The 16,831-nt window shown below is 38.2% G+C and overlaps 1 protein-coding gene across 1 annotated transcript in view; it reads right to left on the bottom strand.

Moving 5' to 3' along the window:
- Positions 1-957: 957 nt before the first annotated feature.
- LOC140231006 (uncharacterized) overlaps positions 958-16,831 on the bottom strand; it is a 54,225-nt gene continuing 38,351 nt past the window's right edge. Inside the window, exons 4-10 of the mRNA XM_072311156.1 lie at positions 14,401-14,457; positions 8,958-9,027; positions 7,501-7,545; positions 6,442-6,698; positions 2,319-2,378; positions 1,826-1,937; positions 958-1,458 (exon numbers count right to left, since the gene is read on the bottom strand). Coding sequence (XP_072167257.1) covers positions 1,031-1,458; positions 1,826-1,937; positions 2,319-2,378; positions 6,442-6,698; positions 7,501-7,545; positions 8,958-9,027; positions 14,401-14,457 — 1,029 coding nt within the window. The 3' untranslated portion in view covers positions 958-1,030. The remainder of the gene's footprint in view (positions 1,459-1,825; positions 1,938-2,318; positions 2,379-6,441; positions 6,699-7,500; positions 7,546-8,957; positions 9,028-14,400; positions 14,458-16,831) is intronic.

The raw sequence follows: 16,831 nt of genomic DNA, 5'->3' as shown, positions 1-16,831 counted from the left end.
CTATTGGAGCCAAGGTGACATTGCGTAAGAATAAGGCAGGAGGGGGTTTCACTTTAGTTTAGACATTGAATCTCCTAATTCACTCAAACCCTTCGATCAGACCTACCTACTAGTAATTCTTCGCAATGCTCTCTTCAAGAAGCACTGTCAATCTTCATAACCAACCAAAACATCCACCGATTTGACAACATAAGGAAGCAATGCCTTTTATGTCAAAGGAGTTTCTGGTGTTCTCCGATAGAGCACATCATCCATAATAAGTGTCTCGTCTCTCATGCACAATAATAATTATTTCCTCCCGAGTGTGTTGGCGTTTCTGCCTTCTCACAGATACTCAGTCTCCTGCGCGTCATCTCACGTAATTAATGACGTCACAGAACCGGTCAAAGCTGACATGATACAATAATCTTTGAGGAATATGTGACAGACATAAAAACATAGAGCATGTAGGGAGAGGGAGAGAGTTGAATTATTAGGCTGAGAAACAGCATAGAAAGAAGGATTGACAGATAGAAAGACGGATGGATGGATGGACAGAGAGATAGTTGATGGATGGATGATGGATTGATGATAGATATGTAGGTACATACACGATCAGGTGGATGGGATGGGTTTGATGTTGTAAGAGAGACATCGGATATAACATAAATCACTTATCGTACTATGGGAGAGACGAAGCTGAAGAGCACTTCTGAACGCGGCATTGTCACCATAACGTGTAACGCAAGCATATCCCATTAAATCATTGACTTCCAATCGTTCATGATCGCGGGTATGACGTCACGTTTGCCTTAAATCACACTGACACGCAAAATACATTTTAGTCCTATTCTAGTGCAGTCACAACCAATGCCCATTCACAACACAGCAACGGACGCAGGATTATTCCGTACCGTTCCTTTACACAATCACTTCTCTCGCAGCAACGCTGTTGGCGTAACAATCTCTTGATCATCCAATAAGGCTGTGCTGCGCAGTAGCATTTCAACTGAAGAAGTAAAAACGTCACAAAAGTTTCCGTTGATGTTTCCTATGAAGTAGCTGCTTTGCTAACCTTTTGCGAGTTTTTCTCCCCTGAAAGTTTCGCCCCCTTTTCAACCATGTTTAAGTCTTTCTTTTTCTCGTCGCCCTCCGGCTTGGACCTCTTACACATCGCTGGTACTTTCGACAGCGAAGGCATCTTGGACTTGCTCTCGCCGCTCTTCGCCATCCGCATCGTTATGACGATGAAGACGATGATGACAGCGACGATGAGTATTGTGAAGATGACGATCAGAGCAATGTGAGCCGGCTCCATTCCTCCCGGCGGAAGCTTTGCCGGTGTCGTCGCCATTGCTGACGTATCTTCCATTCCTTTCGACGCCATCAATTCCGTTGTCATCGACGAGGTCGAAGGTAGTAAGGAGATCGTCGTTTCGTCACCGACAACCCCACATATAGGCGTTGCCAAGTTGGTTCCTGATGGATTGAAATCATGAACTTCTTACACATTTGTAACAAAAAAATGTGAATAACATAACGATTGCCTAACTACGTGTACCAAAATATAGTTCCGATACGTTCACAGCAGTGTTTCTTCGATCTACCAGGAATACATTTCGACCTGTCATATATCTTAGTGCGCTGTTCCAATCATGTAATAGCTACAGTGCCAGGAGTTGACAGATCTGATTAGTTTTCCACATGTTTTATCATCACCGCATCTAACATAACTTATGTGACCGTTATCATATTCTGTAAAATCTGTTGGTTAAAAATTAGATTCTGTGAATTGCTACAGTTCAGACGTAAGATAATGAGGGAGAGGAGGGCCCCCAAAATATACCTGTCGTCTGCGTGCCAGGATCAGCCGAAGAATTGGCGGTTAAAAACGTCAGCTCTCCACTGAGGCCTGGGTAAATACCGCCCTCACTTGAAGCGTTTACGAAAGGAGTGATCTGCAGTAGATCATAATTAGCGACAATCGAGAAGAATATTGTTCAGCAATCAAGTTTGACTGAATGCCCAAAATAATGAAAGGCGAGGTTTGGCGGAGAGATATATGATGAAAGTGTGAATTTGATAACAATAGGTTATAGTGGAAGGAGAGCATTATCATAGTCTTGTAGGTCCACAAAATCTCAAATAGGCAATCAAATATAATAATCAACCACAGATACATGTACAAAATATAAATATCATTGACTCATGAGGGAAGAATTCGTTTTATGAAATTGTATAAACACGATCATAAATGGATAAGTGATGCCGTTGTTTATTGTATTTTAGTAATCAGTGTAAGCTAAAACCATCATAATCATTTGATAATTTTTACTTACGCTGACAAAGTATAACTTTCCGCCTTCGAGATCCTCAAGATTCGTGGTTAATCTGAAATCCTGGAGAGGAAAGGGAAGTATTAAGTATAGCTTTTTGCAGTTAACGTCGTATACATACTGTATTTCATAGCGAACTTTAGATCTGCGACGCGAAGGCTAAGAAGACGCAGTATCTAGAATTGAACAACGGAAACAGTTGCTTCGCGCATGTACAGAACACCACTTTTAGCCTGATAGCGTCGTCCCAAGCGTTCGCGTCGCAGATCCAAAGCTATAGCTAATATCACACTTTCAACATCAGTAGATTTGACAATATATTACAGCTAACGGTAGACAAACATGCCTTGGTTTGGCCAAGAAAGAGACGGATCAGAGAAACCTACACAGATCTTTTCTGGGACGTGTGTATTGACTGTAAACTTACAATTTTCTGTCACTCTCTTGTGTGGGGTAAACCGTTTATCCTATTTTTTCTGTGATGAATTACGGATAATGATTTCAGTGCAGGTCTCTGCGAAGCTCAACTAAACAGACCTCAGCCAACGAAACTTGCATATTTCAGTTTGACAAGACGATAGAAGGGGAAAACAACCAGCCGTAATGATCCTAGCAATGGTAGAATCGACAGCGCGAATTGGTGCAAATAATTTGCAATTTGCAGAGGAGCGTTGATTAAATTCGTGAGTACTCAAATTCGCACTTTTGTTACTCATGTGTGGCATGAGGTCAATCATGAATACGTTGTTACACATTTACGTTGCTGTGTACATTAAAAATATCCCGCAGTCTTGCCAGGTTTTGTAAAGTGTATGTATCTAAGGCGATAATGTATTACTTGCCAAATTTTATTGCAGTTGCCCAGACAAACTGCTGGCACATAACTACTTTCTGTTTGCTATTCGGTTTTTATGATTTGAACGCCAATATCTGATGCTATATTGGGGAGAGCACGACTTGCACGATGTACACATTAAAGGGGGATTTATTCGAAGCATATACGTGAATTCAGTAAAATACTATATGCAGAAAAAATAGATAGGACACGTCAATAAAATTGGACGAAATTTAGACAAGCTGTTCAATTAATGTTTTGACTGTTCCAAGTTTTAGTTAAAGCCATGTACCGTCTTTGCTGAGTGGAAAGGCAGCAAAAATGTGTCATGTCCTAACAGTAAAACGAAATTATGTTTTATAGCAATATCGATAATCATTAAAACCATACATTCGACGGACAGTGGTAAATGATACATACACTCACAGGCTCCATCACAAACACGTCAGAACATTGTCAACCAAATATTTGGACTATAATAACTACCCTGCTCTTTGCGATGAATGAATAAAGCGAGATATTTTACGTGCATGAGTTGTGACTCTCTCATACACGGGACCTCCATTTTATGTCCTATCCGAGGGATAGAGTGTTTTGCCTCTCGCTACCGACTGAGCCAACTCACCGCCCCACAGTGGGCCACAGAGATACCAAAGTGCGCCAAAAGTCATTTTGGGCACTTGGGATTTTTAAATTTTTGACATGCACTCTTGAAAGGAAATACTGTGAAGAATATTTCATTCAGATATTTGAATCAGATATGTACATTAAAGGGATATATTTCCTACCTGAAGTAGCAAAATAAACATTTTAAGAGTTTCAACGCAAATTGTAACCTCTTTAATAAATAAGTAATTTCGACATGTAGTTTTTGAGATATCAACCTGTAATTTCTCCCACATATTTCTCAGAGTTTATTTTACGTTACGAATGCCGTAAAAATGCAAAGAAACTTAATCTTAATGAAAATTTTCCGGTAAATATCCTTGAAAAGAGGCTAATTATTTGTCTCTTTTAATACAAATATCCGAATGAAAAGTTTAGATTTCCACGGATTTCCAACTCAATTCTATTACCAACACATTTCCCGATGTCTCAGCTTTAAGCTGATACCAAATTTGGCTGCCACCTTTTGCCACTTTTTGTGTTAGAGCCGATTTTCCGCGGCACATTACGTCTATTTTGGACCTGGCAGCCGCTTAGGAATTCTGTTATCATACGGCGCCGCATGAGGGCGGCATTATATTTTAATTCATTATTTTTTTTTCTTGCACGTTAAAGGCCCAGAAACATGATTAACACTGAATAAGAGGTATACAGAGTTATAAAATACATGAATAGGGCTAGTTCCGGCACCTAAAAGACCCCTCTTCGAAAGATAAATGAGTACATAATTGCACATAGCCAAGGTCATAGCCATAAAAAAAAAAATTGTCTATATTGTCATAGCCACTACTGGAAACAAGCTATTCCCTCTGGGATACATACTGTATGGACACCTAAATACTTCGACCCTACTCTTGACATATGCAGATAGAACGTTATACACCTAAACACAGATATTCTATTCTCATTGGTTACTCTTTGGAAGCAAAGTCTGCTGCTATCCGACTGCTCACCAAAGTGTATCGGATCGCAGTCTGATGAATCCGACTGTGTCGGTGGACTATCAGGTCAGTGTCAGACATTGCACGCGTGATCCTCATCGGACGATCTTGCCTCATCGCATCATGCCCGACCTGTCTGACATTGGCCTGATAGGCGACTAATACAAGTCGGATTCATCAGACTGTGATCCCATATACTTAGGTGGGTTGCCGGAAGCAAAAAAAAAAAAAAAAAAAAAAAAATGCTTCCGACGACTGACTGATAAGAAAAAAAAAATCCTTGTGGAACGGGGATGAATTTATAATTTCACATGATGGTGATTCCGATAGATTCTTTATTTAAAAATCTTTTATTATAGCTTTTTCAAGTAAACTTTCATACACGGCAGACTCATTCTTATGATCTTAGTTGCTAAGTCATAACCTTTCATTTTCCTGATTACTGACTTCACAATTTGTTATCTTTCCAGTAAAATTAGACAAAATGGTTTTTCGAGTGTTGCGCTTGTATAAATTGATATGGCATAGGCATAAGGTTAAGTACAGAGATTGATTTTATATCACACATTTATGTCCTGCTGGAATAGAGTGAAGAAATTCACCCAAAAGTACAGCGTGCATCATAAACTTGTATTCTAATTTACACGGACAACAGTATTATTTTGCAGTACGTGTGTATAATAAGGAACTTCCAACGCAGCATGAATTCGATTGCCGAATGTTTATCCACTTTTTGTGACATAATATGTCAGCATCTTGTATTCAATGGTAGTAGATAAGCAGTGTCAGTGAATGTGAAAAGATAAATCAACCCCTTTTCAAATTAATCTTTAAAGAAAATAAAACAGCCTAAGATTTGCATTGCTTTATTCGTCATTTACAGCAAGACTTTGGTAGCCAATGAAAAATCAGCATCACAGTGACGTCATATGAGTATGAAATTATGTTCAATAAATTCTACGCCCCAAATTACCCCTAGACACCAAATTTGGGTAAAAAGAAACCATGGGATATAATTTTAGCGCACTTTGAGCTCATTCTGGCCCACTGTGCGCCCTTGTAGTGAAATCATTTTTATTTAATTAATACGATGTATCACGATAACTACACAACAAAGAAACTAAGAAAAATACAAGAAACAAAACTGTATCCAATTAATGTATTCTGCAACTAAAATATATAAACACGATTATGCTCACCTAGAACGGCAATATAAAGACATTATTTCGTAATACAAATTGATAGGAAATCATGAAGAAAATGCATGGGTCCCTGTATATCAAAGGGCACCAGATGTAAATTAATGTAACGATGTACTGAATTATTCTATACAGACGGTTCCATGATGATTTTGCCCAGGTCTTAAGTCATCGGCACACATTGCGACTGAAAACTAAGCGTTATATAATTCGATTTTTTTTTTGGCGTGATTTTCGTATCAATAGTTTCTGTACATGACCATGAAAGTGCCTAGAAGAGGGAGAGAAAAGGAAGAGTCAATGTGATGGACCAAGCAAGAAAGCAAACGTGGCACATTGTCGTTTTGTTTTGTTTTGTTTTTATATCATTTTTATAGATGTCCCAAAGTATGCTCGCTGGGCAAACGCATCTTTCCCCAAAACAAACATAAGAGCAAGAACAGATAAGTGAAGATGAAGACAAGCTCTTTGTATCATTCATTTACCAGTGGGATGGATTCATTTCCGCTTGCAGGAGGCGTGACGTTCTTCGCTTGCATCCCTTCGAAGCTCGCCGGGTCGACGAACACATCCGGAGCCATTCTCGAGAGCAGACCGTACATCACAACGTATAGGGCGACCTCACCGTTGACTTGAAAAGGCGGGAGCCAAGAGAGTGAGATCTGGTAGAGGCCGCTGGTAGCATTCCGACAGAGGTTGTTGACCTGCGGCTCCATGGGCGCTCCCGAGTACTCGATGGCAACTGGAAGGGCGAGAATAAGCGTTACCATGGTTACCAAAAGTTGCATCTGTACAGCTGATGACGATGGATGGCAAAAATAATAAATTGCAGAGGGAGAGCTATGACGAAATATGAAAGATTATTCATTGAAAATCTTTATACCGCTATACAAGAACATAGGCAATTACGGGGTCATACCGCGATCTAGACACCCACGAGTCAGACGGCCCACAAGCTAGACATTGAAAAAAGGTCTATGAGTAATACACCCCAAGAGTCATACAGGTCATGAGCTAGACACCATACAGGCTCATGAGCTAGACACCATACAGGCTCATGAGCTAGACACTACGCAAAACTTGCTTACAGTATCTAGCTCGTGTACCGTATGGATAGTGGGCCTATTTTACTTACTGTAGGGCCTTGTTCACTTAGTGCCTTGCTCGTGAGCTGTATGACTCGTGGACTGCATAACTCATGGGCTATGTGACCTGTGGGCAGTATGACTCGTGGGCTGTAAGACTCGAGGGCCGAATCACTCATGGGTGTCTATAGCTCGTGACGTGTACCCCAAATTACTATCGATATAAACCTGGGGTGTTTCATAAAGCTGTTCTTAAAGTTACGAATGACTTATGACTGGTGATCAGCTATTGTGCTGAATTATTGAAATTCTGATAAGTATAGCACATCAGAACTGATCACCAATTGTTGTTAAGTCGTTCGTAACTTTACGAACAGCTTTATGAAACACCCCCGAGATGTGGTGTAAGAGCTATAGTGACAGTGCAAGGCAATTATATGACCTGTTTAAAACTCTCACCTCCCTTCATGCACAAGTCCATGTCACCAGTGACGTGAAAGCAGTCTGAAATGACGAAAAGAGTAGTCATAGTGTACAATCATTAAATGAATGCTATTACCATCATCATTTGACGATGTAATAATAAATTATGACAAAAGATACTAAACAGAAATAAGTGTGATGGAAAGTTTAGATGAGAAAACTACTCTTTAGGACCAAAGTATGTTATGATATTATCTTTGACAACAAACCTTAGACCTGTGCATCCATAATCAAGAGTTTTGCTCTGAGTGTGGTAGTCCACGTGCACGATTGGGTTGGCATATAGAATATCTTTGGTTTCGACTAAGATTCTTTGCGTTAAAACAACAACAACAACAACAACAACAACAACAACAACACCAACTTTGTGATGAAACTGAGGTAATGATTGCCTCAAAGTAAACTTTTACGACTTGCAGTTTTGTACGTTCTGTTGTTTTACGAGTTACGAGTGGAAAAAAAAAGTTAAGCAGGACAGAGGGCAAATACGACAAAACATTCTTTGAAATGTTGGTGAAAGATTAATGTTTACCATAACAGAGACGAAGAAGAAAAAGAGAAACGTTGACTTGATTCGCTGGTAAAATTTAATTTTCTTCTCTAACACTAAAGTTCATGTCACCCCGCCCACCATAGTAGGATCACAACGATGTGTCACCTTCATCTTTCTTACATCTTTTGATTGATTCTTTGTCTCGTCAGAGAAAATAAAAACGAAGTGATAGTTCGCGCTCGAAATTAACCTCATATTATTCTCTTAGATTTTATGCAACGGCTTTATTTATCAATCTTGCAGAAATGAAAAAACAAACATTGTTTGGAGAGCTTTCAGTTTCTACAAAATGCCACATGAGAATGCGTTTTATGACGATATATACGGTAATGTTTACGAAGCCGTAAGCCGGTATAGGATACGGAGATTGACACTCTCCAATTTCCATTGTTGCCACCAATTACATGCATCGTCTTGACGTCTGCAGAATACTGTTCATAGTTATTCTCCTACAGGCAGTAAATCTTTAGATCTTTAAAATATGGAATGTACATTAGTCAGGGTAATCATCCATTGAAACCGTGATTAGAAAATTTGATATGTCGGTGACCGTGGTCTTAAACTGTTTCCAGGCACATGAGAGCAGCTACCTCGATGGAAGCATCACAGTCACACATGACTCCCTGAACAACAATAGTTTACTTCAAAACAAATCAAACATCAGATCTGAGTCAAGTTTATTTCTCTCTAAATAAAACTTCTGATCACTTCATATATCATGATTACACGCATGACGATTTTTTTTAAAGCGCTCTTGTTCCTCGTCTTGTAACACAGAAGAAAATGTCTGTAATAACGACTTTAATTTCTAACTATTTTTTTCTTTCCTCAAACTTATGTGCAGTTATGATATGACGTAAAGATGATGTGGATGAGTTACCTGGCGTCTCGAAGGCTGCCATCGCCGATGCAATTGATTTCTGCTGTCTTGTCGGACGGTAAAGGTATATCTACAGAAAAAAAAAAGATAAAGAAACAATATTGATGATAATAAATCAATTTATAAAGCGCAGAACTTGTGTACATCATTATGCATTCTTCTGCGCTGCAGGAGCTTTTAACAATCATGACGCACAGTAAAATGAAAAATGTGTTTTGAGTCTTGATTTAAATAATTTTGAATAAAATAATGCTAAATGCTAAAAAAAATACAGTTTGGTACGTCCTGATTTCTGATAGTAGTTTATTCGGGTGATGTTCGTTATTCCGAAGGTTCGTTATTCTGAAACACACATATTCCCTATACCTAGAGGCTCGTTAATCCGAAAATGAAAAAGGATTCGTTAATCCGAACATTTTGTGGCGTTATTCCGAAGGCTCGTCATTCCGAAGGTTTGATAATCTAAAAATGAAATAAGGTTTGTTATTCCGAAGGTTCGTTGATACGAAAATGTAAAGTCGATGCATACTAGCGAACCGTCGGTATTTTGAACCATATTTCATATTCGGATTACGAACCTTCGGAATAACGATCTCTTTTCATTTTACGGATTAACGAACCTTCTGAAGAAGGAACTTTAACCGTTTATTCCACAGTCTGGGAGCTGCACGAGCAAATACTCTGTCTCCTAACATATTTTTGTTTCACATATCGGGATTTGTAAAAGAAGAGTGTCTTTAGTGTCTTTTTTTTTTTGGATAATCATTATAATAGTCTAATGATACGTATACAAAGATGTACTACAGGCAAAAACTACATTTAACATAAAACATCTACTCAAACGAAACATAACATTTTATGAGCAAGGAAGAGCAACTTCAACAAACTGGAATTTATCTTTGTTGTTGTTTCTTCATTTTTATTAAGTTTCTCTTTAGTGGTTTATGGTGTTTTTATCAATCATTTGATTAGGATATTTATAATGACATCTACAACGTTTAGCTATCCGTGACTCTCTGTTGCCCGTAAGTCATGGTGAAGAATAGATCAGGATAACCCAATACTACATGGAACCAGTTTTAATGCGATTAGGGCTCCGCTTTCAATCAAGCTATATGCTTTGTTCACTCGTACTGCACTTCCAGGACATTAATCATACAGCTATCCGACATTAATGTAATCGTCTTAGTCATCATTACATTGGGGGAAATAATTATGATTATCATTATGACGCCGGATGAATGAAGATGGATGTATTTGGGCAACGGCAAGGTTGTACGGATTATCTGGTTAGGGTAACTAGACATTCTTTCCTTGCCCATTTTTATTGCTGTTGAAGTCAAAACAACAACAAAAATATGAATTAGCACAAAGAACAAGATAAAGGCAGCAATAACTTGCAAGATCCGCCTTATTATGATGTCATAATAACATTGTCATTTAATTTATAGCTAGTATCTAAAAAGAGAATTTTTTTTTTTTTTTTGTTGCATCAGGCCGGAAATATCTCTTCCAGGTTTGTCATTTGAACCCAGTGCACTTTCGCAGTCTTTTCGCTTAAACATCAGACTGAACGTTTTATTCTAAATGGTGCCATTTGAAATCCAAGTACAGCTGAATAATAATGCATTGCCTCAAACTTGGGAAAATAAAATTTCAACAAAAACGTAGATACAGTCAATGTTATCTCGGTTTACTACAACAGCAATCCCTGACTACTAACACAAAACATACTTACACTTTGCTTTAAAAAAAAAATCAAAAATTTAGTTCAATTCAATTCAGTTTTATTTCATTTACTTCTTCCACAGAAGATAGCATTATATGCAAAAATTACAAATCAATGATCTCTATGATGGGTATGACTGACTGTACGATGAAAATTGGAGGTAATTAACGAATTAAAAACATGTATACATAGTTTCAAAATCATGCTTGAATACATTACCCAAGCTCTGAGGAAAAACGTAAATTGAGAGCTTGTGTACTGTGGATAACTCGTACAATCTATACTCAAAAACTTACGAAAGGAAAATATAAAGTAATTCAAAACATGGCAGACGTAACAGGGCAGACAGGACAGAAAAAACATAAAGAAACATAAACAAATGAAGCGACTGAGAATGGAACAGGAAACATTAATTTTTTTTCTTTCCTTCTTTTATTCTTTATTTTAAACCTGCAGTGCTATGGCTGACTCTCGAGTTGTGAGTCAACTCGTCACTCCTGAGAATTTCCCCTGAACATGAATACGGATCATAATCCGCTTCCATCAGCACGTGTAACATTTCCACTCCATTACATTTGCAGATTTTATCAGTGCTGTGTGACAGTTTGATATCATCAATCGTGCTTAACTAAGAAAAAAATAAAAACAAAAACAAAACAAATGAAAAAACAGCAAAAGAAACAGAGAAATAAAACACAAAAACACAAATAAAATTGTCCTGTAGTGCACCCTAAACGGACGCCAATCACAACCACGGCAAAATAATCACTCGACTCCATTTGAAGTCAGCTTGATCATGATATTTAATTCATTTCTTATACATTTCTATTCGATCTTTTTCGTGTGAAATATGGAAAGAATTGAGAGGCGAAATGCGTTTAGATGATGTAGGAACATGATTTCAGTTTTATGGTCAAGTTTATTTCCATATTTCAAAAAAAAAAATGACCAATACTAGTACTTTGTAGCAACACAGCATACATAACATGCACAAAACACAACATGTCACAAAAATATACAAGAAAAGTGTACATTTACGGTTATTTGATACTGCAGATTAAGAGATTTAATAGCAGACGAAGAAGATCGGCAGCTTTCTTTCAGAATTATATGCACATAAGTATTTAAAGGGGATGGCTAGTACCTGATCAGTGGGAATGCTGGGGGATGATTGTTCCAATCCTTGTGGTATTCATTTAAAGAGTACATTATATATCTATTGTTGTGTGAAAATTATTTGCTTCAGAATGGTCTCATACTCAAGTAATGTGCAGTTTAATGTTTCGAGGTTAGCATGCCTGTACAGTGACGGGGCGATCGTGAACGGGCCTGCTGATGATTATCCTTATTATTTTCCCCAATTTTTATTCAAATTTCTTTAATGAGACATTTTCTATTCATCAGCATGAACGCTCTATACTCGAACTTCGTCTTGATGATCTGGCATTGACTGCAGTATACAGGCACCATTAGTTCAATGAACTCGCAACCTCGTGGAGGGTCACTGGGTTGTTATTAAACGTGTCCACCCACTATTACTGACAACACCTGTGGCCATCACTAATTTTACGCGACACACGCAGTCCTGTCGTAAATTGCAGCCGTGGCAATGATGATGGGTGGAAGGTCATTTTTTTTTTTTTAGATTTCGGCCAAAAGGTCGAACGAGGTCATTCCTTGTCCACGATATTTCTCTGAAAACATCGTTCGCTTGCCACACCGGTCCGGTAAATGTCGCGGCAGACCGACTTCTGGGTCAGTGCCATCATGGACCTATATAAAAACTGTAGTGCCATCTAAACATAGATGACTCTGTACTGAAGCACTCCCCCTACGACGCTACCGCAATTTTTGTGCCTGGCGGCGTTACAATCACGGACCTGGTGAAATATTTATGATTTAAAAAAAAAAAATGATAATAAACGAAATTTGGAACGAATCCGACACAAGCTCAGAATAATTCCAGCTCTTTGTTTTGTTTTGTTTTGTACGAAAATTGTTTCCAAATTCTTTTCTTTTCTTCTCTCCAGTCATTGTCTCTACATGATTCGCTGAAAGTTTCAGGAGGGTATTTAGCTTTTTTTTCCATTCCAATCCGGGAGAAAGGTGATTAGTTTCTTCAAAATAATACTAAATTCAATACATGAAGCTCATTTCTGTTGATTGCACTACATATCAAAATTCATAGGCACTGAAGTCACTAACAAAGGCTACCATTTTGAGGTTCCCCCTTGTAGAACGGATAGATTCAAACTATCATTATTTATACGCTCCCTATATGATTTTTGGTATGATTTTGTGCTCTCCATGTATCTCTAATCGTTCCTACTTTTTCTCTTTTGTTTTGTTTTATTTACTCCTTTCGATTTTGTGTGTGTGTGTGTGTGGGGGGGGGGGGGGAGGTTGAGGGATCCCCGGTAATGATACCGGTAGGATACGACATTAACACGTTAACAGGACTTTACCTCTGCAGGGTTATAATTACCACTTAGAGCTGATGCAAATTTGATTAGTCTGCATAAAAGTAATTACCCCTCAAAGAATTCTATTTTTAGATAGGGAAGTTTTTGTCCATACCACGACTATACAAATAGTGCACCTTCCGACCTCCACTACCTGAACAATTCGCATAGATACTATTCATAATAGGTGTCCTGTATAGCTAAAGGGCGATGAACTCTGTGGTTTCAAGACGTTTTTGGATTGAACATCATGGTTTTAAATTCTTATATGTGTTTGCAAATGACAGAACGACGATCCTTCAAAACGGAATCGATGGGGGGGGGGGGGGCAGAAAAACTTAACTTTGCACACTTGGTGCTGTGAAGGCGATAAACTAATCGTTCGTTGAGCCTGCATGCCTACATTGTCCTATGTCATATCAAAATGGACCCTAAGATTTATGGAAAGAGCTACGATAACTGTCACGAAATAAAACCGAAATCACACGAGTATTTCCGTAGTTATTTTTCGGGAGAATCACGCGCTATAATAAGACATGACCTTGTAGTGGGTCCCTAGAGTTTTTGCAGGCTACGACAATGTATAACAAAAGCAGAATAGCATTAACCTTAGTCGACAATTCTTAAATTGGGTCGTTAACGTTTCTACGAGTGCCGTTTTTCTTTTTTATTCTAATATATGTTCTGCTGGAAAAAAATGCCCGCTGAATTGAAGTAAATTGAATGATTAATGTTTATATCTTATGGCATGTTTGAAATAGAGATTTTTCTCGTGGATTTGATAACCTTAAATATTTTATTACCTATTCCAAGGCTGTTCAAAAAAACATGCAGATGATAAAACTTGCATGTTAGCAAGAGTTCCCATGACAAAAAATAAATGTTGAAGTTTTCATTTTGCAAACATTTTGGGACATTGGCACCACGAAGTGTAATACTACGTGTATATAACTCTTTGTACGAGTTTTTGTATTCAGATATACAGAGAGAGAGATATAAACAAATAAAGAACAGGAAATGAATATTAAGCGTAGGCAGAAGTCCAGAAGTTTCCGATTTTCTCTGATTCGAGGTCGAAGAATCACAAACACTGTTGATTATGTATAACATTATGTATGACAAGACCTGTAGGGAATCCATCATGACACGTTGGACTCGTTTTCTCGCATAGTCGCTTGGTTACGTAACTATGCCTTTCTTAAATGTAACTTTCGTGTACACTGACAATTTATGTACGAAATAAGAGACTCACCGCTAATTCGTAGAATTGTCCAAAACTGAGATTGTGGAAGACGTATTCTTCGGAACCCTGCAAACAGTTGAAAGAGAGGGTATAGACAAAGCAAACTTTAACGGCCATCACGACATAAACAACAACATTGACGATGGTGGTAATTAGAATAACGATTATGATGATTATGACAAAAGTGATAACGATAATGGACAATAAACACATCGTTATTGTCATCAGCACGATTATCATTATTACAACCATTTGTTACGGTTGTTGCATAATAGGCCTAAATCGTCATAGCTACTACTACCTGTGGTTATTATTGTCAACATTACCATTCCTGTTACTAGTATGGGGATACTGTTTATAATGTTCATGGTTATCGTAATAATGATTATGATGATAGTGAAACAGGTGACTGTATTTCTTTCACTTGTCAATGATTAGGCCTATAGGTTTAAACGGCGCTGTATTATATCAAAGTTCTGTCGTGTGGGTTTTGTTTTTTTTTTATCTCACCTTGTCTATTTCCCTTTACTTCCAAATTTCCCCCTTTTAATGCGCATAGACACATAAATATATTTTTGTGATATACATGCTATAAAGATAGTTGTATACTATTACTATCATTGTAATTACTATTATCATCATTATTCAAATCATTATCAAAATATCATCCTGTGTGAATAAGCCCTACATCAGATTATATTACTTTGATTCAAGCGACCGCTGTGGAATAACTGGCTAACTTGTTTGAGCGTCATGTTGTGATACCAGGGTGGGTTCTCTCGATATCATAATTATGACGCAATAATCAAATCCGTTTGCCTTCAGTGATGACTTTACAGCCATATCGAACAAAAACAAAAACAAACAAATCCTCCCTGTCGTTTGTAAAACCAGATCTTTATTCACTGTATACCAAAATGCTCCCCTATATCGTATCAAGTTTTCTTTGATCGCATTGCCTTAGCTCTATAGGTGCAGGTATATAGCTACAGCAGAACAACTATACGGACATCCGTTTTTACTGGATTGGTCCCAACCCATAAAGCAAATCTACCGAACCACGGTAAACAGAGTACATAGTACCATTTGTATTATTTTCTTCATGGGTCAAAGCGTCATTGGCTATAATTCGAAGGACATAACATCGATTTTAGTGATAAAATGACACCTACACCGACGCAAATAAAAGCAAATTTCTTCACGAATGGCTGATAATGCAAACTCTCTACCAGCTGACCATGAACTCCACGTGAACCTTGGTTATTGTAAAGCGCTTAATAATTTTATCTCGATCAGAGCCGAGTCCGCTACACATTATTGAGTGAGGGAGATTGTCCTGACATGTATGTGACGTCGCTATGATCTCCGCGTTTCTAACAGGATATGGTGTCAGGTGAACACGAATTGCATGCTAGGAATGTTAACATCAAGCAGCCCACAAGAAGCAAATACGAAAGTTCATGACTGACCTTCAATAGCAAAGCATTGTGTGGGGTCCCAATTTGGTATTTACTCCACCCATCGCATATAAACATAATTGCAATGACCGTGGGGGAAAATCTTCGATTCTCGAGAAATATGACATATAACACTTTCATCTCGAGGTTCATAGCAAAGACAGTGAAAAGCAATAAAAATAGAATAGAATAAAGGAAATCAGAGGAAAACTTTCATAGTTCTCTGCAAAACCTGAATTTGGCACACTGAAATATATCATCATCACGTTGGTCTTCATTTTTATACACGGAGGAATTTCCTCATAATGCACCTCAGACTCATGGCGGTTCCAGTGCTTCATTCCTTTCAGTAATTGTCGTCATTTCGGTTTCATGTTTTATGTCAGAGGTAAACATGCCATATAGAGACAAAATGTCAGAGATAAAATTGTTTAGAGGTAATATGGTGAAGGTGAAAGTGTCGGGGAAAACATGGTAGATGCAATACTGGGGCAATAACAGGGGTCAATAATGTCAGAGGAACAAAGTCAAAATATTCGTCTCACAATATTTGGGGGTCATCCCACGAGACCGACACCCACGAGTCATACATCCCACGAGTTCGACATTGGAAAAAAGGTCCATAAGACATACAGTCCACGAGTCATATTGCCCATGAGTTCGACACCAGGCCGACACTAGGTAAAAACAGCCCACGGGTTCGACATTACAACAAGGTAACAAGGTCTCGTGGGCCTTGTTTACTATTATAGTGTCGAACTCATGGGCTGTATGACTCGTAGGCCGTATGACTCATGGGCTGTATAACTCGTGTTCTGTATGATTCATGGGTGTCGAACTCGTGACGTGCACCCAATATTTGTGGCTACATCAGGCACATCCTCGGCAGTCTTTGCTTGCAGTTCTATCGTGAAATAAAAAAAAAATGTATAAATCAGGAATACACGAATTGATATAACAGTGACGTGTTGTATTTCACTCAC

This window comes from Diadema setosum, chromosome 7 (assembly GCF_964275005.1).
Source record: "Diadema setosum chromosome 7, eeDiaSeto1, whole genome shotgun sequence".
Taxonomy (NCBI): Eukaryota; Metazoa; Echinodermata; class Echinoidea; order Diadematoida; family Diadematidae; genus Diadema; species Diadema setosum.
The sequence above is the reverse complement of the archived record's forward strand: the minus strand, read 5'-3'. Positions and strand labels throughout refer to the sequence as shown.